We start from the raw sequence: 26,810 nt of genomic DNA on the forward strand, positions 1-26,810 counted from the left end.
TTCCATACTCCTTCGGCATTTAGTCATGCTGGCCACATAACCACAGAGACGTCTTCGGACAGTGCTGCCTCTTCGACTAGCACATATGTGCGAGGGGAACCTTTATCTTTATTGTTATGCAAGTGAAGACAGAAAGCTAGAAGAAACAGTTGAGTAGGAATCTCCATTGTTCTTTCCATAGTAGAGCTATTCCAATGAGCCTACCCTGAATTATTCCTCCAGTCTTATATTTTTTTTTAAATAAAAAAATGTGATAAGCTTCCCAGTCTCTTTTGTACTGAATGGATGGGAGAAAGATATTGACGATGGTTATCCTTAGAGTGAGAATCAGATATTGTGTACTACTGACACATAAGTCTTTACTTTGGGGAAGCAGCTGATTCAGTCAATTGTGTTTAATTAATGCAATCAGGGAATTTTACGATGTTCTTTTCTTCCTTATATGAAGAGGGAACAGGGGATGGCCTGGAAGGATAAGAGGAGGAATCAAAAGCAAGGCCACAATTTGATACAAAGCCTCAACCTGGGCTTGAGTCCAGGCCAAAAACATCACTTGAGGAAACATCTCAGATCAGTCATTGCTTAGTTCACATGAAGATAAAGGGAAGGAGAAATGGGGAAAGAACTTTCAAACTTTCAAGATTCTATTATTATAACTATTACAACAAAAATAGTCCTGACCTAGATGGCATTGGTTCCTTAAGGCGCCCATCCTTGTAGGCCTGACACTTCCATACACAGGAAAGCAAAACCATTATTTTCATTTCAAGATGGAGGAGAAGGGAGGCTCCACATTACATGGAGTGAGCAGTCTAACAAACATACCTGCTAGACCTCTAGGACATGTGGATGGGAACAGAAGGACCTGAGAAAAGTCTTGCTCTGGATTACATCAGAGGCCATTTAAGCCACCATTCTATTCACACAGTATCTGAGCAAATATCCATAAGAAGCCCACAAAAGGAATGTTAAATTCAAATATAAGCTCTTGCATCCATATTTTCAGAAATGTTTAGCCATAATCACTAGCATTCTCTGATTATATTAATCTACACTGGGAAATGGGGACATTTTTCTTTATTTCCATGCCAGGAGTGTCCCTGGTGGGGGTGGACTAACATTGGCCAATACAATTCTATACAGGTAGTCCTCTACTTACGACCACAATTGTGCCCAACATTTCTGTTGTTGTGAGGTATTTGTTAAGTGGCCTTTGCCCGATTTCCTTGCCATCGTTGTTAAGTGAATCACTGCAGTTGATAAGTTAGTAACCCAGTTGTTAAGTGAATCTGGCTTCCCCATTGACTTTAATTGTGAAAAGTTTGCAAAAGCTTATCACATGACCCAGGGACACAGTAATGGTCATAAGTATGAACCATTTGTCCAGCATCTGAATTTTGATCACATGATTATGGGGATTCTACGAAGGTCGTAACTGTGAAAAACGGTCATAAGTCACTTTTTTCAGTGCTGTTGTAACTTTGAATGGTCACTAAATGAACTGTTGTAAGTTGAGGATTAACTGTAATTTGTTCTCTACTAGCAAACTACAAATAGTACTCTACTTATGACCAACACTGGACCAGAAATTTGGTTAAATTTCATTAAATGAAACTTCATGAGACTGGACCCAATTTTACAACTATTTTTACAGTAATTGTTATGTGAATCACTAAGGTTATTAATTCAACTTCCCTACTGACTTTGTTTGTCAAAAGTCAGTTGGGAAGGTTGCAAATTGTAATCATGTGATCACAAGACCCTGCAACTGTTGTAAATGTAAGTCACTTCTTTCAAGGTCATTGTAACTTCAAATCATCGCTAAATGAACAGTTGTAAAGTGGAGGACAACCTGCAGTTACATTTGGTATGGAAGCTTGAACTTTGCCCTCCCATAGCCATCATCACTCACCTCGGCAGGTACTACCTTCCCGGGTAATCGCCTGACGACATATCCCACATGGTTTTACTTTCTTGAAACTCTTCACTTTGAAAGTGTGGGATGTGGACGCTTCCAGGTCCTGAGGCTGCAGGGAAGAAAGAGAAACAATATTGTCAGTTAAAAAAAAAAACACTTCACTTTTAAATCGAGAAATGGATTAAAAATTAAGCCAGAATCAGGAAGGATGTAGACAGATCTCCAGTTGATTCCAGCAGATTCCAGTTCTGTGGGCTGGGCTCAGTGAGCCTGGCAGGGGGAGGATACTGTAAAACCTCCAGTCAGAGCTGGGATTTGCCAGTTCTCCTGACTACTCAAAATGTCCACTACCAGTTCCCCAGAACTGGTCAGAACCTGCCGAATACCTACCTCTAGAGCAGGGGTGTCCAACCTTGGCAACTTTAAGACTTGTGGACTTCAACTCCCAGAATTCCTCTGGCTGGGGAATTCTGGGAGTTGAAATCTATAAGTCTTAAAGTTGCCAAAGTTGGACACCCCTGCTCTAGAGTATTGGGGTTGGGATGGAAACAAGTTTACCTCTTGAAAGTTATGTTTGTGGCCTTCCGCTCTGATTCTAAAAACGAACATGGACTACACCAGGACTACCAGACTTTGTTCGTCATCTCTGTCTTGTTCAGTCGCTATTTCCCATGTGGTTTCTCTTGTGGGAACAATGATTTATTTATTATATTTATAACCTGCTTTTCCTCCAAAAGGCAGAGGACTTACTTTAAGCGTACATTCATACATCCGCACTAAAACAATCCTGTAATTTAGGTTGGCTGAAAGTGGATCATTGGTCCAAAACTCATCCACAATGGATTTGTTACAGAGGTCCCATCAGTCCCAGTATAATCCTTTAATTATTACATCACACAAGGTCCCAGATTTCTGGTTTTAAAAGAAGTAGATCTGGGGATATCATTGCTAAGAGTCTATCCCATCCATTTGCTGTACTTGAATTCGTTTGCATATGACCCACAACTAATAAACAAGTTTCACACACACACACCCAAAAAGTGGGTACCATACTTGACTTACAACACTTTCTTAAGTGACCATTCAAAGTTACCGTGTCACTGAAAAAGTGACTTATGACTGTGTTTCACACTGACAACCATTGCAACATCCCCATGATCATGTGATCAAAATTCAGATGCTTGGCAACGGGTTCATAATTCTGATCTTTGCTGTGTCGCAGGGTTATTTTGTGACTTTCTGACAAGCAAAGTCAATGGGGAAGCCAGATCCACTTAACAACGGTGTTACTAACTTGAACAGTTGCAGTGATCTGCTTCACAACTGTGGCAAGAAAGGTCGTAAAATGGGGCAAAGCTCACTTAACAAATGTTTCGCTTAGCAACATAAAGGTGGAGCTCAGTTGTGGTCATAAGTCGAGGACTACCTGTACTTTGATGAGTAGATAGCCTACATTCGCACAACTAAATGTCAGACAACATCAGAATTTGAATACCTAAGGCAGGGGAGTTAAACCTGGGGATGCTTAGATATGGCTCGCGGGACAACCCTGGAAACAGGGAAGGATTGGTCTGTGGTGCTTCTGCCAGTGAAAATGGAGCTTGGGAGGGCTGCATGTGGCCCTTGAGAGCTCCGTTTTTGCTGGCAGTTGGTTGCAGGAGGCCATTGCAACCAAAAACGGAGCTCGGAAGGCCATTTTTGCCACAGGTGCCCCGACACAAGTGAAATTGGGCTGACCACACACACCCTGGCCACACACACCCAGCCCCCCACCGAGGTCAAACACAACTCTGATGCGGCCCTCAGTGAAATCGAGTTTGACACCCCTGCTGTAACTGTTTGTCGGTCAAATAAAAGTACTGCCCTAATACGGATACCTCTGATACAGATTTTTAAATTATATTAAGGAAGCATTTCCTTGCTACACCACTAGGTGCCAGTATTTCACACAAATGCATCAACAAAAGAATCTCTTATTGGTTGAATCTCTTATTTGCTGGTCAGGAACAATAAAGATTATCAATCTATCTATCTAACAAGTGATTCCCAGATAGCAGTATAACCAAGAAAGGAATAAGATCATTGTTACTTTTTATAGTAAACTGTTCTTTTATGACTCCATGCTATTTAACTTTGCTCCTACGTTTAGATCTTTTGCAGTGCAAAAATACATCAAACTTTGGGACTACATTTCTTGAAGAAACAGGGAAAGAGCAGGCTGGAAAGAGCAAGAGAGGGAAATTCACAGGAAATTCTCAAGTTCAAATATATTCATAAATGTGTATGGAAACTAAATTCCCAGCGCTGTACATCCTTATAGGGGACGACTTTAACGCCCGATTGGGAGTCCAAGTGCCCCATCAATTGAGGCACTCTACTCCCAAGAAACCCTCCAGGCCATAGGACACCTGATTTCATCCAGACATTCTAAAGATGAATTAACAAATTTTGCTGGCATTCAATTAGCCCTTTTAGCAGCCCAACACTATAAGATAATTCTTAATGGGAATACCCTAAGTCAGTAGCCCCCAACCTTTTTTGTGCCGCGGCCCAGTACCGGCATCACAAAATCATCCGCGGCCCGGTCTGGCATCACAAAATCATCCGTGGCCCGGTACCGGCATCAGCACACATGGCAAGGCGAGCCGAGCGACCGGCCAGTCAGCCGTCCCCCACTTCTCCCCTCCACCTTCAACTCCTCCTTTGTAACTGTGTCGATGGGCTTCGCGACGGCTTCGGGATGGTCGCTCGGCTCATCTTGCCATGCGTGCTGAAAGAATCCTCGTGCCTTAGTTTTGTTTGAAGCCGCCCCCCCCCCCCCTCCTCGATGAAACTAAGCTGCGAGGATTCTTTCAGCACCCAAACGCCGCTTTCTACCCGGAAAAGCTCACCGGAAGCACTTTTTCATCAAAACAAGATGGCAGCGCCCAGCAAACCGGCGGCCCGGTAGAAATTGTTCCACGGACCAGTACCAGTCCACGGACCGGTGGTTGGGGACCCCTGCCCTAAGTGATCTAACTGGTGAGTTTACTTTTAGTTCCTCACGTGGGAGTAGTGTTATTGATTTTGTGGTGGTATCCAGCTTCTTAGAAAGGCAGTCCGTGCTTTTTATGTGGACTGCCTTACGGAGAGCGACCACTACCCCCTGGTTACAATCATTGGTGCTGAACAGATTGGGTTTAAAGCGGGCTATGCCACACTGGACCACTGCTTTGTCTTAGCGCACCTGGTCGATAAATAAACTGCCATACCAGGTGGCAAACTTTTTACTGCTTTTATCGACCTAAAGTCAGTGTTTGACTCAGTCCCTAGGGGACTGTTGTGGTCAAAACTGCTCAAAAGTTCTATCGATAGACGTCTTCTGTTCCTAATTAGATCCTTGTACAATCAGACCTCCAGTCAGGTCAGTTGTGGTTTGCAGGGAGAACTTTCTAATCCTATCCCGATTAAGAACAGAGTAGGGCAGGCTTGTGTTCTGGCTCCTCTTTTGTTTAATTTATTCTTATCTGACTTGGCCTTTCACATTGGATGTATTGAGTCCCACGCTCCAAAGCTGTCAACTACGAAGATCCCGCTTCTCCTTTATGCTGATGATGTGGCCCTCGTTTCATTGTCAAGGCTAGGTCTGAAAAGATTACTTTCTGCATTTGGGTCTTACTGTGCTGAGAACCAATTGTCCATTAATTATGACAAATCCAAAGTATTGGTGTTCTCTAGAACCCGGAAATTGTATAACTGGGCTATCAATGGTAATGCTGTTAAGCAGGTTTTCCATTTTAAGTACTTAGGTATTTAATTTCAGAACACCAGTGCTTGGACTAGACATTGAACCCAGGTGCTGAATTCAGCCTCCTGTAGTCACCAGCTTTTAAGATTTTTTTATACCCAAGGAGGCCAGTTTATTCCTTCTGCTCTGCGTATTTACAAAGCCAAAACTTTGGCTCAAACCCTTTACAGAATTCTCATATGGTTATGGGGCTTCAAGGATCGTATTGAAAGAACCCAGGCTGTCTTTCTTAGAAAACTTCTGGGTCTTCCTCCTTGTGCTGGTTTTGCTCCGATGTACCTGGAACTGGGCACTCGATCAGTCAAATGTATGGCGTGGATTAACACCTTTAAATGGTGGTTTCAGGTGCTCTTTCTGGCAGTTCCTGGTAGCTACCTCTCCCTGGCGTTTGCTGACTCTCATATTTCTCATTGGGAGAGGGAGCTGATGAAGAAATTACACCGGCTAGGTTTTACAGGGGGGGGGGGATGCCCTGGGAGATTATGGCCTTAAGGACACCCAATTTAAGGTAGTCCAATGGCTTGTGGACATTGACTTGCAATATCTATGAGCCAGAGCCAACAAAACTTGTTCCCCTCTGATCTTCAGCCAATTTAATAATTATGGACTGAGGATGGCTTCCTATTTTTACACTCTAACCATTCCCAAGTATAGAAGAGCTTTCTCCCTAGCTCGCTTTAATGTTCTGCCCTCAGCACTACTGGATAGGCGACTTAGGAGGCTCCCGATTAACAAGCGGCTATACCCCTGTGACAGAGCTGAGGTTGAAACTGTGGACCATGTCCTTTTATATTGCCCTATGTATAACGCAGGCAGATCTAAGTTACTGCCTCTCCTTGAAACAGACCCTTCTAGACCCAATGTTAATAATTTGTTCTTATATTGTCTAGGGGATGGCTCCTCATACATTACTTCTCAGATTTCCACTTTTTTTTTTAAGAGCTGTAACCATCAGAGGAGAACGCTGTAATTCCCCTTAGTCAAGTTTTTGGTGACCAATTGTTCATGATTAATTTTCCCATGTTCTTCTTTTGTTGTACTTGTGTTTTGGTCTGTGACCGCAAATAAATTATTATTATTATAATTATAATTATAATTATAATTATAATTATAATTATTATTATTATTATCATTATCATTATCATTATCATTATTATTATTATGTATTCATAAATGTTCACTTTTTTGTCTTAATTTGCATATTTCCCATTATAGTATTATTTAATATGGTAATAAGGAGGCCAGGCAAAACTCTTAAAAGCGTTACCTTGTTGAATTGGGGAAATGGGCCTATAACTTTGGTTACTCCAAAAATAAAATTTGAAATAAAAAAATATTTTGAAGATTGGTTCATCTGACAATTTCTTGCTTGGGTAAGTAAAAAGAAAAAAAGCTGCCCTGACTTTCTGTTAGCAGTATTCATCTGCTAGTCAACTATTTTTACCTATTTACCTATGAACTGCATAGAGTGGTGTGGTGGCCGAGAGGTGGAGCACTTGCCTCAGAATCAAGAGGCTGTGAGTCAGTGGTGAGATTCAAATTTGTCTACTCCGGTTCTGTGGGCGTGGCTTGGTGGGCATGGCAGAGTAAAGGATACTGTAAAATCTCCAGTCAGAGGTGGTATTTGCTGGTTCTCCAAAGTACTCAAAATTTCCGCTACTAGTTCTCCAGAACTGGTCAGAACCTGCTGAATACCACTTCTGCTATGAGTTCAATCCTAGGTATAGGCAGATATTTCTCTCTCGGGGCACATTGAGAATATATCTGCTGAATACAAGTCTGCATTGGGGACAGGAAGGCTATCTGTCCAGTAAACACTCAGTTCTATTCAGTTGCCCAGACTCCACCTGGGGTCATTAAAAGATGATGATGATGATGATGATGACATATAAGCCACATACCAGAGCAAAGGATCTGCATAAATAAACAGACTTCTAATTGGATTGCACATTCTTCTAAAGCTGTCTTTATCTAGTATATTCTATATGGGTCAACACTACTAAATTCTCAGTCGAGACTGTGCTAGCTGAAAATTTTGGGAGTTGTAGTCAGAGCAATATGAAGGAAGTTACACTTGGAGGAACATCCCTATTTGATGTATATCACATGCATGTCTGCCTGACTGAATTCCCAGAATCATTCTACAGATGTATGAATCTTAGTGTGTGAAGGGACGAGTTCCCATTTCTGGGACAAAAACTAAACATAATACACTAGCTTGTGAATTACTCGCTGTTTATTTAGCCTAGCTCACTGTGCTCTTTGTGTGCTTGATTGTGGCTTCATTTATCCCCCCAAAATGCCCAAGAATGAAGACTGATAACTAAAACTATAGCTTTAAGGCAGCAAAGTCAGAGTTCAAAATTCATAATTCATGTTAACTAGATTGAACATACCACATATAACCACTTGTGGTCAGGAGGAACCAGCGGTTTACTCGCAGTTTAAAGACAAGCCTTGGTAAGTCATTAAATTATAGAGGAATTACTGCAGAGGTTGAGAGAGATGGGGCCCAGAGAGGAATTACCTTCCTACTACTGGAATTATTTCTATAAGTGAATTGGCATGTCTTGCCAGGAAAAAAAAAAGAATTGTTTTTTTAAAAAATGGGAAAATGAAAAATAAGGCTCAGAAGATAACCTCCTCATTGGTGATGTGAAAATTAAGACCAAATTTCATTATAAAGCACCTCAGGAATTAAGACTTCGCAGCCAAGCAATGGAACGGAATATGATGGCCTTGCAAATTCCACATTTAATGACATCATTCACCATTCATTCTCTTTTTTTTTTCTATCCTTCCTACAGTAAAAAGGGAACAGGTCACAACCATTCTCTGTCCAACACAGAGAGAGGGGTGGGGCTGCTTCCTCTCAAGTGGCAAGAAGACCTATCCCCTTTCAGGATTAGATAGTTGGAAAGTAAATCAATTCTGCATTCTGGCTGCTACCCCCCTGCCCTCCCCCCACCCCCACCCCCCAAAGGTTTGGGACTGGAATAGTACTATTAGTCCAATTGCTATTTATTGCCAGTCTATTTCTTTCACATCTTCATCTAGTTTTGGATAGCTAAGCTACTCTGTCCAGCAGAAAAGACTTTTCAGCCTCCATTGCTCCATTGACATAAATGTTCTTGCTGTCCTTTGATGTTACACGAATGGGCCCTGAGGCTTTGCAAAGGGACCATCCATGGAAATACGAATGGTAGCCTCAACTAAAGAAGGCCACAGATTAACGATGCTATGTTGTCATCTAAGTCATCTAAGTTGCTTTAGGTAAATGAATCACTCCTGGTATTTACTCTCCATTAAAAGATGCCCTTTAAAGTCAAGCTAGACTCAATCATGCCGTTTTCTTGTTAATGTGATGGAAGTTGATTTGCCAATCTGGATTGCTGCCCTGAATTTTCTTGGTGATCTTCCAAATATTAACCAAGACTTTACCCTGTTTCGCTTCCAAGTCTACAATGGGATGGCCAAATACTGCCCTTTTAGTTTACTCATGGTTTGGTGCCTTCATTATGTCCCCCTCCCAGCAGCACTCTGCATTTCAGATTCATGATCAGTAAGTAACATAGATGACATCACTCCAAAAGGGGGTCTTGAAAGAGCACAAAACAAACATTCTTCCACTTTTCCTTTTGATCATTCTTAAGATGCAAGATTGAAACTTGTTCAATAGTGCATTTCAATGAGCTCTTGGATTATGACACATGATAAAGGAAATCTACCATAAAAGCTAACTTCCTTTTTATTATTCAAGCCGTACTAAAGCCTCTAAGCTAAGGAAAGCTGAAGGAGTAGCAACTTTCCCATACAAGCCCAGCCAAGCCAAGCCAAGCATGCGTGTTAAAAAGTTTACTTGATCCTAAATTTCCTAGGCAGAGATGACCTCTGTTCCTTCCCCTCCCCGAGCTTCTACTATTTCTCATCCTATTAACCCCCAGGGAAAGTTGAATAGAGCAGGGGAGAAGGCTGTTTATTTAATTTGAACATGAAGAATGAAGCTTTGTCAGCCTGATCAACCCTATGTCTAGGTCCTGGGCTACAACCACATTCCCCCTCCAATTCCACTAGCTTGTGCTTCCCCCCCTCCCCCCCCCACTCTTCCAGCAGCCACTGCCACTGTTTATTGTATTTTTTTATACCACCTAAGACAAGTCCCCGACTTCTCCCCTCCACAGAATGCCAGAAACCAGGCTGTGCAAACAAGCAAAGCCACATCTGTGGGGCAAGCAGCACACAAAACCACACCCCCTCCGGTCCACAGAGAAACCTCTTTCCAAGGAACCAGTCCGTAGTGGCCAAAAGGTTAGGGACCACTGGCCTAAGGTAATGCCATTTCAATATGACATTACGGAAATTGATGTCATATCCTGTGTTCCTTTTTTTAAAAAAAATGCAGCAGTGAGCCAATCTTCATTGTCTATAAACCCCTGGTGGTGCAGTGGTTCGAGTGCAGTACTGCAGGCTACTTCTGCTGACTACTGGCTGCCTGCAATTTGGCAGTTCAAATCCCACCAGGCTCAAGGTTGCCTCAGCCTTCCATCCTTCCAAGGTGGGTAAAATGAGGACCCAGATTGTTGGGGGCAATAGGCTGACTCTGTAAAACCGCTTAGAGAGGGCTGTAATTTGTAAAGCACTATAAAGCAGTATACAAGTCTAAGTGCTATTGCTGTTGTACAGGACACAGATTTGGCCTCCCAATTCAAATCTGAAGAGTAGAGGAGTCTTAGGGATCTTCTGTGCCCTCCCCCCTCCTTGCAAACATATAAAGCAACATAAGCAGTGTCCTGCTGGATTGGACCCCTGGCCCATCCAGTCCAGCAGTCTGCTCTCCTACTGGCCAATCAACTGCACAGGAAGCCCACTTGCACCCCGGTCACTGTATTTTTCTGCCACCTCCTCACATTATTACTTTCATTTCATCCCCAACCCACAGGGACACAGTCATCTTTAAGTCATCTTGAGCTGCTCCAGTTTTAAAGGAGTGATTTACTTTCCCCCTCTTTTCCTTATGCAATTCTAGTCCTGAATACTCTCTGGCATGTTTCACTAGCAATGTGGTTGCTATCATGGTCAACAGTTGGAATCCGCCCAACTGCTCCTGGCCATTCTAGGATGGAGGGGAGGATTGATTCCCAGCAGCTACTCAACATGGTTGCTGGGGAGACTGGATCCCTGGCTCTCAGACAGGTATCTATGACATATTGTCTGATCATCATTTCTTAGGTTGGCTCCTTATAACGTTACTTTTGCATTCTTTTAGAAGAATGCTAGATCCATGTTCAGAAACTGGCCCACTGAGAAACCACAAGCACAAAAGAAGAGTTGCCTGAAGCACATGTAGGTTTGCCATCTACAACACACAGTGTAAGAACTGTAACAGTCTCTACATTTCTGGCAGAAGATTGGCAGAGAGCAGCCACAAACACCAACCAGCAGTCAGAAGGAAAGCACAATGAAAACTCCTTGACCTCACAATACATAGACTCAACCATAGCTTCAGTTGGGAAACTATGAGCTAAATCCAAAAATGTTAGGAAATTCCAGGGAGTCTGGCATTCAGATAAACCAGCCGTCAACAGACATATGGAGATAAACCACATTTACACACTATTCAAAAGAGGCAATAAAAAAGCTAAGAAGGAATCAAAAAGACCAGAACTCATCCTCTCCAGAAGCCTACACCCAGATAAGCAGAAATTAACACCAGAGAAACAATCCAACAGAAAATAATACCCTAATCAAGGAACTATTGAGGAAAAAACCCACACCCTTACAAACACTGGTAGGGCAAGATATGGCAAAGCCCACATTCGCTAACTCTGATGAAACATCTGCAAGCAAGCTCAGACAGCACCAAAGCATTTGTCTTACTTCTTTCATCACAATAAACCCAGTTTATACCAGCATATTTCTCTTCTATCTTAGGAACTGACAGATAAGCACTTTAATATGCCCATCAGCAAAAATCCTTAAATTTAAAATTAGAAACAGCCACAGTTTTTGCTACTTATCTTTTCCCCTGATCTTTTTTCATCTTTTTGCACTGCATTTCCAAAAGAGATGCCAGGTTAGAAGATGGGCAAATAGAACATGAGAATAAAATGGATTAATAATCATCGGTTCACTGGAAACCATTATCGATTGTGTTGTCAAGACAAAGAATTCCATATCCCACTGCTACTTGGTTGGTTTCTCTAACCTAGATATTTTCCAGGTGAAGCTTTTAATGGCTGTGTTCAAAAGCTACTCAACCATAATTTAGTCTCTTGTATTACAACATGCTAAACATGTGGGAGTTTTATTGCTGAAAATGTTCTTCTATTGCCCAGAACAGAACTAAGTTAGATACATATGTGTTGGGCAGACACATTCAATGTAAGATCACAATGCCTCGTGGAAACAATTTTACAGAAACTCCAAATGATTTAATAAGCTATGATTCTACATTTTCCTTCCATGATTCTTGACACTTGCAGAAGAATTCATGAGAGGGGAAACTTCAGTGTAACTATCAAGGATTTTATTACAGTGAAAAAGGGAAAGTGCAAATTGAGGCTAAGTGGAAGGAATTATTCCCAGAGAAAGTAGATTGTGTGTTGGTGACTCTTCTGTTTTCTTTTATATTTGTCAATTAAGAAACAGAAAAATCAAATTTCCACAAATTGTGAAATTCACTAGTTTGTATTTTTAGAGCCAAGTCATCTCAATTCTGCAAGGTACAGCAGACTAAAAAACTAATGCCATATGGATTAGGACTACTTTTACTGTAACATCGACAGCGGGGATGTCAAACTCAAGGCCCCCTGGCCAGATCCGACCTGAAGGGGCCTTAGATCCAGCCCACGGGGTCACCCTGGAAACAGCAAAGGACCAGCCTGGATTGCCTCTGCCAGCAAAAACGGAGCTTGGGAGGACCACCCTCCTGAGCCCCATTTTCCCAGGAGGCCATTGTTAGCTGAAAACAGAGCTCGGGAGCCCATTTTCGCTGGCAGACACTCAGGCCACCACACGTGCCCCTGACACAAGTGACATTGAGCTGGCCACATCCACCCTGGCCCGCTCCCCAGGATCAAACACAACCCTGATGTGACCTTCAATGAAATTGAGTTTGACACCCCTGATCTATAGGAACAGAATCTGTCTGAATGTGCTTCCCTCTCCCTCAATTTATCTTGAACTAGGGAAGGGCTTGTTTTAGCTCCTCAGGTTAGTTTCTCAGTCTGGGCTCAAGCCCTATTTATTGGACTGTTGGCTTGGTAATGGGTCTTCCTCCCACCCTTTAAGGCCAATCTCTATTTCCTCTAAGATTAGGTCTGGTTGTGGGCTCTCAGGGCAATTACTCAGAAGTGTCAGAGTTCCATCCTTGGGGTCTGGACTGGAAACCATTAATCTAAAGAACAAAATTCTACCTGCTCCAATTAATAGTAGAAAGCAGGTTAAAGTTGCAAACCAAGAATCTCAATAAGTTCCCCACTTCCAAACAAAACATCTATATGCAGGCTATTAGTGTAGTCTTTTCCACTGTCCTCATGTTATTGGACCTCTTTTCTAAAGGAAAGGCAGTTGTCTTCTCTCCACTGTTTTGACAGCTGCCATTCCTATCAGTGTGAGAAGTAACTCTCACCATTTGTAAATTTAAATACAAATTCTCTAGCCCAGTACTGCAAGCACTATCCCACTCACTATACCCTCCAGCACAGCATACAGATATATTTTACCTGTTGATTATGTCTACACAACAGAATCACAGAGTTGGAAGGGATCTTGGAGGTCTTCTAGTCCTGGGGTCTCCAACCTTGGCCACTTTAAGCCTGGAGGACTTCAACTTCCAGAATTCTCCAGCCAGCAAAGCTGGCTGGGGAATTCTGGGAGCTGAAGTCTGTCAGGCTTAAAGTGGCCAAGGTTGGAGACCCCTGTTCTAGTCTAAATCCCTGCTCAAACAGGAGATCCTGTACCATTTCAGACAAATGGATGTCCAGTCTCTTATTAAAAACCTTCAGTGATGGAGCACTCACAACTTCTGAAGGCAAGTTTTTCCATTGGTTAATTACTCTCACCATTAGGAAATTTCTCCTTAGTTTTAAGCTGTTTTTCTCCTTTATTAGTTTCCACCCATTCATTGTTTCTTGTCTTGATTTTGGTGCTTTGGAAAATAGGTTCACCCTCTCTTCCCATCCATCTACCCACCCACATTGAAACATACCATACACATTGGAACATCATGCAATCAAGTGTTCTTTTAAATATCATTATTTTCTTAAATGATCTGTATATCATTTAGCTATCTGACCTAACCATTTCCATCCATCTAAATTCACCTATTTTAAAACATGTAATTTAGTACCCTGCATTTTCAGTTTGACAATTTTAGATTTTCCTTGGTTCATGCTTTCTAAATTAGGTTCTAATTTATATGTAAGACAAGGAATGCTTTGTTCAATCACATCAAGGTGGTAGTCCTTAGGAGGGCTTCCCCACAGTATATTGTGCTCTATATAATCATGCTACTGGCACATACTAGAGAACTAATCATCAAGTGTGTCACATCTGGCATATAAATAAAATTATCTTGGCAAAGAAAGAATGGAGACCAGAACATTCATATCTACCATAGCATGAGAAGTCTCAGTTTCAGGGATCTGTTATGAAAGGATGCTTCTCTCAGTTCTCTGAGAGATGAGAGTCTTGGTACTGGAAATTGCTCCAATATTTTTTTCAGAAAGTCTAGACAAACCTTTTCCAACTTGGTGGCCTCCAGATTAGTTGCATCTTGGCTTCTGCTAACCTCAGACAACCATGTCCTTTAAAGGGATAATAGGAGCCGTTATATTACATATACGGAGAGCTTCACATGGAAGCTAACTGGACATCAGCAGTGCAGCATGGAAGCCATTCCCACAGTTATGCTTAGACATAGGCAACAGCCACTGAAACAGGTCCTTTCTCCCATTTTCAAAATAAACCACAAGAAGCAAGAACAGAGTTTTCCAAAGTAACTAAAACCTCTAAATCCTGTTCAAACTATCTCTTATTATAAGGTTAGCAGAGAAGATGATAAAAATTGCAACTGGAAATTCTGCTGGGGAATGATAGGAGAGAAAAAAGATTGAAGAGATCCAGACTTCCTTCCTTTCTCTCTTTCTTTCCAACATTTTGGATCAAGACCCTGACTTGAGTCACACACCATACATCAAGGATGAAGAAGGCAGCAGTTTTGGTTTGAGTAAAGGGTTAGGCCACAGGCCTGAATCTTACATATACTTAGATTAGATCATTTTATAATTGATGTTTGGTATGGAAAAAGGAGGCAATCTGTGCAGAATTAAAGGTGATCGGACCTCTGTCAGCTTCCCTGACTCGTGTTCCAAAGACATCCAGCTGTTTGCAAGTTGAGTTGGCAAGGAAGCCTTCAGGCCATGCTCCCCAATCTTGCTTGGCTCTTATTGGCTCCAAGAAGACTATGGTGGAAAAAAAATCCCCCTTTTCCCTGTCTCCTGTCCCTCAGTGAGATTGTAAGGGCCAGCCAGGCATAAGTAAATCCAGGATCCAGGACTAACAGATGAAGGAAAATTAATCTGGGTCTTTTCCAAAAATGGAGTTGCCAGTGTAAAACTAAATCTTCCCTCCTGATGACTCAAATGCCAATTAGATTAGCATCTTTGCTGAGCAGTGCTCAGGTTACATTACAATGTCATGTAATTCACGGGAAAAACAAATTGTATCTGCTTTAGGAGGTTTGCCATGGGGATGCAATTTGCATATGTATATTGTATTTTATCATTTCCATCTCTTCTCCACCTCCCCCTTTTAAAAAATAGTTCAAGACCTCCCACCCCTATGAATGTCCTCGAAACTCTATGGTTCATACCTTCTTGTCCTTATTCTAAAATCATCAATGGAAGACGATATTTGTAGCTCAGGGTTGAACTGTGAGGTTCCTGGTGCTCTCTGAGATTGCATGTTTTCTTGCAGACGTTTCATTTACCTGACTAGGTAATATTACCAGTGCTAAAAGGGAGTGGAATTTGCAAACATCTAGCACTGATGATGTTACTTAGTTGGGTAATAAAACATCTGCAAGAAAACCAAGCTCGGAAAGCATCAAGCACCCTGCAGTCTAAAACTGGGGTGTCAAACTGGATTTGTTCAAGGACCAGATCAGCATTGTAGTTGTTATCTGTGGGGTGTGGGACAGTGGAAGTAGGGGGCTGGCGTGGCCCATTTTGGGGGCTGTTATTGGCCCATTTTTGAGCTGCTTTGGACCCCCTTTTTGGCCATTTTGGCCTCTCTTCCAGCCATTTTGGGACCATTTTTGGCCCATTTTTCAGGCCATTTGGGGGCTGTTGGGGGGGGCATTTTGGGCCCGTGTTTTGGGCCTGATTTTGGCTTGTTTTTGCCTGGCAGGAGGCCATGGAGGGTGAAAACGAGGCCCGGGGGCACACACGGTCTGTTTTAGCCACCAGAGGCACCGCAAGCTGGTTCTTTCTTATTTCCAGGCCAGCCCTGTGGGCCAGATTTAAGCACCCGTAGGTCAAATCCGGCCCACAGGCCTTGAACTTGACACTCCTGGTCTAAGATCACCCTTAAAGAGCCTGTACAGGGTATCCTTTCGTAGGGGCAACAAATACTATCCAGATGTATATCTTTTCAATGATGGCTCTAAAACTCTTGAATGCCACCACTTAGGTATGTATGTCTGGCATTAATTTCATTGTATTTTTGGCACCAGGACCAGAGAAAGACATTGTATCCCTCAGGCATTTAATAATAAGTTAATGGTACTTTGATATGTTAATCTCCCTTCTTCCGTTTACTCTATTACCATTTTGCTGTTTTACCACGTACTTTATCTTACATAGTTGATAAATTTTAACCAACTGTTTTCTCTGAATTTTATTGCCATTTCCTCAAGACATTTTTTACTGGAAAGCAGTATAAATAAAAAAATGCAGGTGGCTCTCATTTAGCAACCATAATTGGGACTGGCACCCCAGTTATTAAGTGAGGCAGTCACTAAGTCAAGTGTGTCAAATTCACGTTGTCATGGCAGTGACGTTTTTCCCCCTTCGCTAAATCAGGCGCGGGCGTGGCCAGCACGTGATGCATCCAGCCCGCAGGCTGGGAGATAAACAGCCCTGCACTAAGTGAAACTACAAGTGTGTTTATGATCTTTATTTCAGCTATTTTTTGCTTTTCAAACCTGTGAAGAATGTCAATCTGAGGGTTGGCCAGAAATCCCACAAGTGCAAGTTGCCCATTGAATCCATAATGGTGAAACTCATTCACAAATATTTACTATTATTTTTATTCATCTATTTTTTTTTAATTATTATCCACCAAATACTAATGGACCCTGGGCAGCATTCAAAACTAGCTGTGAAAGTGTGTGCGTGTGTGTGTGCATGTGTGTTTGTGTTTGTGTGTGTGTTTATATATATATATATATAAATTTACACAGATGGGAAAAAACATTGAAAAATGTCGACTAAGTGAATCCAAGCAGACTAAGCAGGAATTTTTTTAATACAATAGTCAAGAACTTTTTACAAGCAGAAACAAGATAACTTCCAGACAAAGAAATTGTAGACTGAAGATGAATCCGTGAAAAGAAGAGCCAATGTGCATGGCAAAGAACAAAGAGTTGGCAAGTAGACAAATTCTTGGAATCTCTCTGGAAAAAAAGAGAGGGCCAGAGATCAGCCACAAGAGTTCCAGATAGTTGGTCTTCTCAAAGAGACTGTAATACAGAAAACAGTCTCTGGAAGGTTTTGAGCATCAGGAGATGAAGAAATAGCCATCAAAGCCATCTTGCTCAAACCATTCTCAAACCCTTGAAAAAATAGTACATCTGCATATTGCCTTTTCTAATCAAATTTGGAAATTAGTTGTAAACTGCTTTTCAACTATTAGGAGTTTTGGAGCAATAAGTCTGAAAACATCAGGTGCCTTCCTTAATTAAAAAAAAAAATAACTACAAGCTTAAGCGTTTAATTTAAAAAAAAATAAATAGCAAAAGGTTGATTAATACTTTGATTGTAGAAAGCTGCAAACAGACCACGATATACCACGATATATTTGAAATAAGATTTTGGAATTGATTATAAAGAATCCTCCCTATGGAAAATGCTTTTGTTCTGATTTAAAAAAAAATATAATAAGTCAAAGTGTTAAAAATAGGACACTAGAGGGAACTAAAGATTTTCTACTAAAGGAGAAGAATGCATAAACGTATCTAACAGGCACAGAGTGGTGCAAAATTTTCAAACACTGATAATGGAGTCTAAACTTAATATTAATGTCAACAGAGATATTTGATCTGGAGTCTCAAGTCTCAGTTCCATATCTTAATCTCTACACTCCCTCTATGACTCTTCCATCTGATGAAACACTAAGAGTGATGGAGAACTGTCAGTTTTAAAGCCTATAAAGAGAGAGACCACACACACACACACACACACACACACACACACACACACACACACATATCCCCAATGAGGAACATGGGTGACATCCAAGAGCAGACAGTTAATCAGTCAGAAGGTCCACATTCTCCAAATAATGCTGTCTATTTGAGAATTTTTGGTATTGTAGAGCAACTGTTTGCATTGATTACATCAATAACATTTCTTATTGCAAAAGAAATTTGTTTTGTCTCAAACCAAAAACAAAGAAATAGCAATCTAATTTCGTGCATTAATATTTTAATCCATCAGTCTACCAGAGTGTGTTATCACTATAGTGACTTGTGAACTCATAACATACTGGAATGTGAAAAGGCCAAAGACAATTCTAACAACTGGCTGGGTCACACACAGCACACTGAAACAGGTTTTCTAACTTCAGCTGCTGTGTTCACATAACACACTTTAAAAGAACATAATAACTAACACAAACTAATGAAGAAAAAAAGAAAGAAAGAAAGAAGAAAAACCCAAAATCCAGAAAAGAATAAAAAGCAGCAGAAAAAAGAAGCTTCTGATTGCCTTTGCAACAAATCTAAGTATTTTTACAAAGTTAACCCTTTGTAAAAAAAAAAAAAGGTTCATTTTTTTCTACTATGCATTTTGTTTTCCGATCATCAAAACCACAAGAAATCAGTGCATTTTTTTTTCTGTTTCATGAAGAAGTCTAAAAGGGTTTCCCAGTCAGCCATAAATGTAGATATTGTCTTTTCTCTAATCAAAGAACTTAGTTTAGTAATCTCTGTAGGTTCCGTCTTTTTTGCCAACCATGCAATGGCTTAGTTTAAACAACATATTAAGATAATGGCTGGGCTCCAACAAGTCACTGAGCCATAAGCTATTCATTTCCATTTTACCCTCATCTAGTGTGTTGTGCAGATATAGCTAATGAGTGAAACTATTGGGATTTAGCTTGAGTGTAACATAAGATGTGACTTCCACTGAATCTAAGATTTGGCTGAAGAATTGGACTATTTGCACTTTGGAAGTGTTATTAATAAATAAAAAGGGAATTGCTATGTAATTTTTGCCTTGATTATTCAGGGGGTTTTTACCTGTTGGTCTACCTTTAAGATGGGTAAAGGCAGAGGTGGGATTCAAATTTCTTAACAACCAGTTCTTTGGGCGTAGCCTAATTTGTGGGTGTGGCTTGGTGGGCATGTGACTGGGTGGGCATGGCTTGGTGGTCACATGACTGGCTGGGCATGGCTTGTATGTAAATATTGTAAATATTTATGTAAATATTAATTTTTTTATTTTAAAAGAGCAACTTTTACCCAAAATCAGGCAAAGCAGGCAGGCAGATAGAGTTGCTCACAGAATCACAGGTTCATTCAGACATCTATCTTTTTGCAATCTGCTACCTGAGTCTGCACTGAAAAATAGAAGCTTCAGGCCTAAGGAAGGTTCAGCTCTGCTTTTAGATTAGCTAGAAAGCAACAAATCCAATGATTTCCTGCTTTCTAGCTAATCTAAATCGCCAGGCACAGCTGATAGTCCAAACAATTGATGGTCAGTGGGAAAAAAAAAAGAGAAAATAGCAACTTACCAAAAATTAGGTGAAGGCATAACGCAGGCAAGTTGGATGGCGCGTATGCCAGGTAAGGAGTGAGTGGGCAGGGAGGGGAGGGGCAGGCCCAGCCAGTGGCACAATTTGCCGGTTCTCTGAACTGTGCAGAATTGTAACAACAGGTTCTATAGAACCGGTCCGACCAGGTAGAATCCCACCCCTGGGTAAAGGACTCAGTCAGACCAAGCATTTCTAGCACAGCATGTCTTCGATTGGTGCTGGGACAAAAAGTTAAGGATTTTGAGATCCTCCTGGTAAAATCAAGCAATGTTCCTTCACTCTGCCACAAGGCATCCCTTCCACCAAAACCCTTTTCTTTCCTTCATTAGAACTACAGAGAAATGGACTTTTCTCTAGTTTGCCAACATGGTGTTATTTTATTCCAGGTCAGCCATTCCCCAAGTCTGCTCAAAATGGAGCTTTTGTACACGTTGTCTAAACAACAGGATTATAGTCAGACAGCCAATAGTCAGACAGGGAACCTAGTAGTTATCGCTCAGAGAGATACTATTTTCCCCTTACAAGAAAGAGGGTGGACACCCAGCATGCTGTTTGTAGTATCCAGATTCTCCCTTTGGAAATCTCCCAGCTTTCTTCAGAACCACTGAAAGGGACACAAAGAAAAAGAGAAATCCACAATCGCCAGCTAAAGGATTTTAGAGACCAGGATAGGACCAGGACTGTTTCAGATCTGATGTTAAGTTAAAAAGAACTTCAAACAGCAGGGGAGGATCCAACACAAATATTTAAGAAACCAAAGTTACATTGGAGAGGAGGAAGAGAGAGAATATATTGCCTGCACTACACCCATAGTGTATCAAGCTCCAAGTTGCTGGCAATCATAAGTTAAGCTTCAATCACAGTAGATGAATTTTAGGCAAGCAGCTGAAAATCAGGAGGCGGGTTATCAGAATCAAAAGATAACATTCAATCCCAATAAACCCTAAATGTAAAAGATATCTGCTACGCTGACATGCAGACCTCAGGACCTTTCCAGATGCTGCTGCTGCAGCCTCCTTCCATAATTTTTGTAACTTTCAAATATTAAATCGCTAGCCTCTGTCCATTCCAGTGAGAAGACATTCCATGTCCTCACGTATAAACGTTAGAAAATACTTGGAAGTGGGATTTTGGCAGGAGGAAAAAGGCACTTTAACACCAGGAAGCTGCAAATTGAATGAAGGAGGCAGATCCAAGGAGGAAAAAAAAGATAGAACAATAGTCTTCCGACAAATAAAGAGTATCTATAATATGCATAAAAGATCCAGTGAAAAAGTGACTTGGGTTGATGATATGACAACAAAGGGAATCAGTCCAGAGCCTGTGTTTTCATCAAAGCCCTGTTCTGGGTAGTGGGGAGCTGGGGAAGAGAGAGAGAGAGAGAGAGAGACCACCATTTCCTTGGTAACTCATTTGCATGGAAAGAAAATGTGATTTCTTGCAAAGGCTGATCTAACTGGGAGGGCTGTTGTCCGATTCCCCTGCCAAGCATTAGCAAAGACCTCTGCGTTCTCTATGCAAAAATCAGCAGCGCCTAGAAAAAAAAACTCTGAAAAGATGCTGGTTCCTGAATATACAGTTTGTTGGGAGGATTGCCCTTCCAAGTCCTCCCCTCCCCAGCTGTGTCCTTTTCTACCCAGGCTGATTCATTCATGTACTGACTGAGCAAGTAAGTAAGCGAGATTGCGGAGCAGAGCAGCCCAAGTCTTGCAGGACTGCCAAATGTGAGTTGCTTTTTAATCAGGAACTCAACAGTGGGTACATTAGGGTCTGTCTGCTGACCTTTCCCCTCTAGCTCTGCTTCCAGGCAAGGTAAAATAATTCTTGTGACCCACAAGCCGGCTTCTATTCTTGTATTCTACCCTCAACACTCCACCCAATCCCTTCAATAGGCAATTTTGGGGGTGGAGGGAGATTAATCTACTTTTCTTTCTGGACAATTTCCTCGATTCCTCCAGAGCTGGCTCCAGCCACCCCATGACATCAGAGCAAATAAAGGTAGGGACCACTTCTCCCCCCCAAGCGGAGGGGGGGGGGGAGGAGCAGGAGGAGAGATAAAATAAGACAGATTGCCAGCAGGCAGGTCTGTCTCCAGTACATATATATCCAATATATTCGCTGGATCTGTAATCACAGGAAACAGGAATGGGGAACAATGGCATCCATTTGTCATGCTTTAGATTAGTTTGCCAAGCCACAAGACTCTTTAACAGAGGGAAAACCTCTCCTGCAGTGCCAATTCAGTCCAATCCTATAAGTTGCATGTGCTATAAACAAAGCCTGTTTCTCAGACCAAGAGGAAAATGCAGGGTTGATTAACTGAGCACAGAGGAGGAGGAGGAGGAGGAGGAGGAGGAGGAGGAGGAGGAGGAGGAGGAGGAGGAAGCAACAGTCTTATCCAGTGACTTGTATGATGCAATCCAGTCGTGGGGAAAATACCTTCTAATCTGTATACTGTACTTTCTGCATTTTATATATAAAAGTATTTAAATAGAAAGGAAGGTGAATTCATACGTTACATACAAATGTAACAAATGTAATACTTAGAGAGCCTGTTTAGTCTAGTGGTTAAGGCAGCAGGTTAGAAACCAGGAGTTCTAATCCTGCTTTACATATGGAAAACTGATTGGGTGACTTGGGGCCAACGCACTTCACAGGATTGTTGTTGTGGGGAAAATAGAAAGAGGAAGGAGCATTAGGTACACTTGCCACCTTGAGTTATTTATTATTATGACGGTTCATCACAAAGTCAGCCAGATATTCAGGCTGGATCTGGCATTTTTGTCTACCTATCGGGTCCTTTCCAAGGACTTGGGATTGGCAGATCCAGATGTTTGATGGTGTTACAGATATTGTTGCACGATGTAAGCTGTTCCGAGTAAAGCTACCTTCTGCAACTGACTGATGATGAATTTATCAGTGCCGATGGTGTCCAAGTGATGCTCCAGATGTTCTGGCATTACCCCCAATGTGCCTATTACAATAGATGCTACCTTTGCTTGCTTTTGCCGCAGTCATTCTATTTCTATTTGTAGGTCTTTGTATTTTGTTATCTTCTCCAGTTCTTTCTCTTCTATTCTGCTGTCTCCAGGTACTGTCACATCCACTATCTAGACTTTTTGGTGTTTCTTATTGACAGTGGTTAAATCTGGGGTGTTTTGTGTCAGGTGTCTGTCGGTTTGAGTCCCAAAGCAATTTGGCTTCTTCATTTTCTATGACTTTCTCTATTTTATGGTCCCACCAGTTTTGCTTACAGGTAAATGATATTTCTTGCAGATCTTCCAATGAACCATTGTTGCTATTTGGTCATGCTGCTGCTCGTAGGGAGTCTGGGTGAACTTGCAACAGCTAGCCAGGCGATCTGTTTCTTCAGCTTCTTCACAGAGGCAGCATTTGCCATTCATTGCTGTCTTCTCAATTCTGGTATTATGGATTTGTTCTTAAAGCTTCTTGATTCTGGCTTTGTATGCATTTGGTCTTAAAGCTTGGACTTGTTCAGCCAGAATTAGTCCCTCTGTCTCTTTCTTCAACTTTCCTGCGCTTAGCCATTGCCAGGTCCTGTTGCTATTTGCTTTCCCTATTTTTTTTTAATGTACTGGCCATGTAATGCTTTGTCTTGCCATGCCTCTCCTTTCTCTTCTTCATCTGATCTTTCTTTTAGGCCAGTTTGGTCTCTCCAGTACTCAGTATGCCTTCCTGACATACTAGCTTCAGTGCATCTTCTTCAAGGTCTTTCAGATATTCTTTCAATGCCCTTTTTTCTTCCTCAACCATTTGATGCACCCACCCATTTTCCTTTGTAGATAGTCTGTCAATGTTGTTGCATGGGTAAAGGTCATGATTTATTGTCATTATTTTTCTGTCTTCCTGTCCAGGGCCTTTAATTCTGCTTTAGATGAGGAGGAGGATTAGGATTTTTTTTTTAAAAAAAAATCTAATACATAGATTAGAATAAACTGATAGAGAGGAGTTCTTTAAAACAGGGGTCCCCAACCACCGGGCCGCGGACCGGTATCGGTCCATGGAACATTTGCTACCGGGCCGCCGGTTTGCTGGGCGCCGCCATCTTGTTTGATGAGAAAGTGCTTCCGGGTGAGCTTTTCTGGTTGGAAAGTGGCGTTTGGGTCCTGAAGGAATCCTCGTGCCTTAGTTTCATCGAAGTGGGGGGGCTTCGAACGAAACTAAGGCATGAGAATTCTTTCAGCACCCAAGGCAAGGCGAGCCGAGCGACCGTCCCGAAGCCGTCCCGAAGCAAAGCCCATCGACAAAGGTACAAAGGAGGAGTTGAAGGTGGTGGGGAGAAGCAACGGACGGCTGGCTGGCCGGTCGCTCGGCTCGCCTTGCCTTGTCATGCGTGCTGATGCCGGTACCGGGCCACGGATCATTTTGTGATGCCGGTACCTGGCCGTGGCACAAAAAAGGTTGGGGGCCACTGCTTTAAAAGATCCAATGTATTGTTATGGAAGAGGATTTCACCTGAATATTGCTTAGGTAGTCTAAGAACACACAGGATGTCAGAGATTCCTATCACACAGAAAGAAAGCTAAATGGCTAATCAAGGTACAGTATACACCCAATTTACACTTTTCAGCAAAAGCAGGTAAGAGCAGCACAGAGCAAAGGTTTACCTTCATTGCCGGCAATCTCAACAAGTTGTAATGAGGAAGAAGCCAAAGGCTCAGAGCCAATCCACAGAAGGGATTTCCTCCTTTCCCCTTTCCAAAATGAACGGGCTCAATCTGTATCCAATTACAGCAGCCAATTAGCTGGATATATCTCATAATTACTAGAAACATCACCAGTATGGGAAGAGGCGGTTGTTTCTAAAGGAGATACCCATGGTCCTTGGGCCAAATATGTGCTGTATCTTGGTGTACTTACATTTTTAACTTTCTTCAGGATATTAAATAGTATTTGGGAACTTACTTTAGATTCCCCATGACAATATCAAGCCTCTCTGAAAAACAACTTGCCTTCTACAATTAATCATCCCCTGACAGATGCAATCCATAAAGGCAACTATGAAAACTAAACTGTCTTGATAGCAACTTGGATTAGATGGAAATGTATTGTAATCTAAAATATATCTAGACACTTTACAGAGAAATGCACAAAAGTTCCACAATTGGCATGTCAGTATGGAAATACTTTGAAGAACTATATGAAAACCATTACTTACCATTAAGCAATATGATCTGCTATTTCCACCAGCCCCTCTTCCTAGCTAATTCATATCTGGAGGCACAGCATTCCATGTAAACCAGATGTTTTGAACTACAATTTGCATCATCTTTGATCACTGGGCATGCTAGCCAAGAATGGATGGAAGTTATTTTCTAAAATATGTGAAGGATACTATGTTGAGAAAAGCTGAATGACCTCATAGAGGAAAAACAATGGACATCATCAGGCCCAAAAGAATATGATAATCCATTCTTAGATTTCCCCCTCCTGTTTTCTCTTCTCCATTAAAGCAGTTTAAAGTGGTAAATTTGGACATTTGTCTCATTAAAATAATCCTGGTGGAACATCTTTGGGGCTTTATGTGGTATGCTTTCAAAACTGTTCATGAGTGGGAGGGAAATTAATGTAATTAAGTTTCTACCCAGCCTTAACATGGGGAAGTTTGCTTTTTTCAGTGTTATCCATGATAGTTGTTAGGAATCTGTCCACCAATTAGTTGGGTTGGCAATATATAAACCAACAATGTATGTTTGTAGCTTTAAGACAAAATCACTGTATTGATTTATACTATATTCTGATTGGTTGATTATATTGCAAATTGCCATAAGAGGGAGCTAGAGATCATAGCTTGCTCTCTCTGACATTCTGTCTCTAACATTCTGTTGCTATCTAAGGTTCTCTGTTGTATTTATGCTGTGCTTATACTTTGATATCTTTGTTTACTGTAAATGACAAAGGCAACCAGTAAGAAGACTTTGTAATTGGATATTCTTTGGACTGTTAAGCATATATGACCTGGACCATTTATTGGACTGTGCTATTTCTTAAAGTAAACTTTAACTCAATTTAGTATATCTGTGTGTGCCTGGATAATTATTCATAACCATTCTCATAAACATTTCCATGTACATATCCTTGTTACTCAAGGGTTATTCTGTACATATCATAACAATCGTCAAGGGTTTTTGGGTTGTCTTCTTTGTTAGTTAGTTTGTTTGGGGGTAGGTGCCTAAAGCAAGACTCAAACTCACAATTCTCCAGCCTGATGCCTTCACCATTGCACCAAACTGGCTTCTATGTAGTTTTTAATTTGGTTTGAATGGAGTTGTTGTTTTACTGACATTTGTATTTTGCTTGGAGTTTTTTTGTAATTGTTTTCAAAATATGTGAGCCACCCAGAGTCATGCATGTTCGATGGGCAGCAATACAAATAAATAAATAAGTCATTATTAAATCTCCATATATTTCAGCAAATCAGACCTCAGCAGCAAAAGAAGAAAAGTGAAAGAGAATGGCAAAGGTTCCTTGTCTTTTGTGCAATCCTTTCTTTTATTCCAATCTTAACCCGTGAAGTTGCCCCAAGTCTCTGATGGCCCAAGGCATATCAGCAACAGCATATCATTTTATTCCAGGATGATTGTGATCTGGTAATGGAAGATATCATTCTGCAGATCACTTCAATTTCTCTTAGCCTTGTGTCTTCCAGATATGCTGAATAACAAAGCTCATACAAGTGCCAAGCAGCACAACCTTTGGTCATTCTCGCCAGGAGTAGCAGGAGTTCAGAGACAATGTATCTGAATAATACCAAGTTGAGGAAGATGGCCTCAACTTGGATAGTACCAAGATGAGGAAGACAGTTAAGCAAACATATGTGAACAGTAAAGAAGTCTTTGCGAAAACATTGATTAGATTGTTGCCCTACCATTAATCATCTAAGATCTGAAGGAAGTCTCATTTTTATCATCAGTAGAAACAACAAAAAATATTGATCATATAACTAACTACCTAGCTAAGAACCTAATAAATAATTGCATTGATGGCTTCTACTTCATCCAACAACTATCCTCACCCCACCCACTTGTAATAATGACAGTACCCTTG

General features: G+C 41.4%; 1 protein-coding gene across 13 annotated transcripts in view; it reads right to left on the reverse strand.

Annotated features, from left to right (window-relative positions):
- Positions 1–26,810, reverse strand: part of TNS1 (tensin 1) — a 368,591-nt gene that overhangs the window by 241,605 nt on the left and 100,176 nt on the right. For 12 of the 13 annotated variants that reach the window (XM_087920518.1, XM_087920520.1, XM_087920516.1 and 9 more), the window contains exon 2: positions 1,913–2,027. In XM_087920518.1, coding sequence (XP_087776644.1) covers positions 1,913–2,027 — 115 coding nt within the window. Of the gene's footprint in view, positions 1–1,912; positions 2,028–26,810 lie in introns of those variants that run through there. The other variant, XM_087920528.1, reaches the window with a different exon arrangement.

This window comes from Pseudonaja textilis, chromosome 1, assembly GCF_049901715.1.
Source record: "Pseudonaja textilis isolate UNSWEBS1 chromosome 1, rPseTex1.2, whole genome shotgun sequence".
NCBI lineage: Eukaryota > Metazoa > Chordata > Lepidosauria > Squamata > Elapidae > Pseudonaja > Pseudonaja textilis.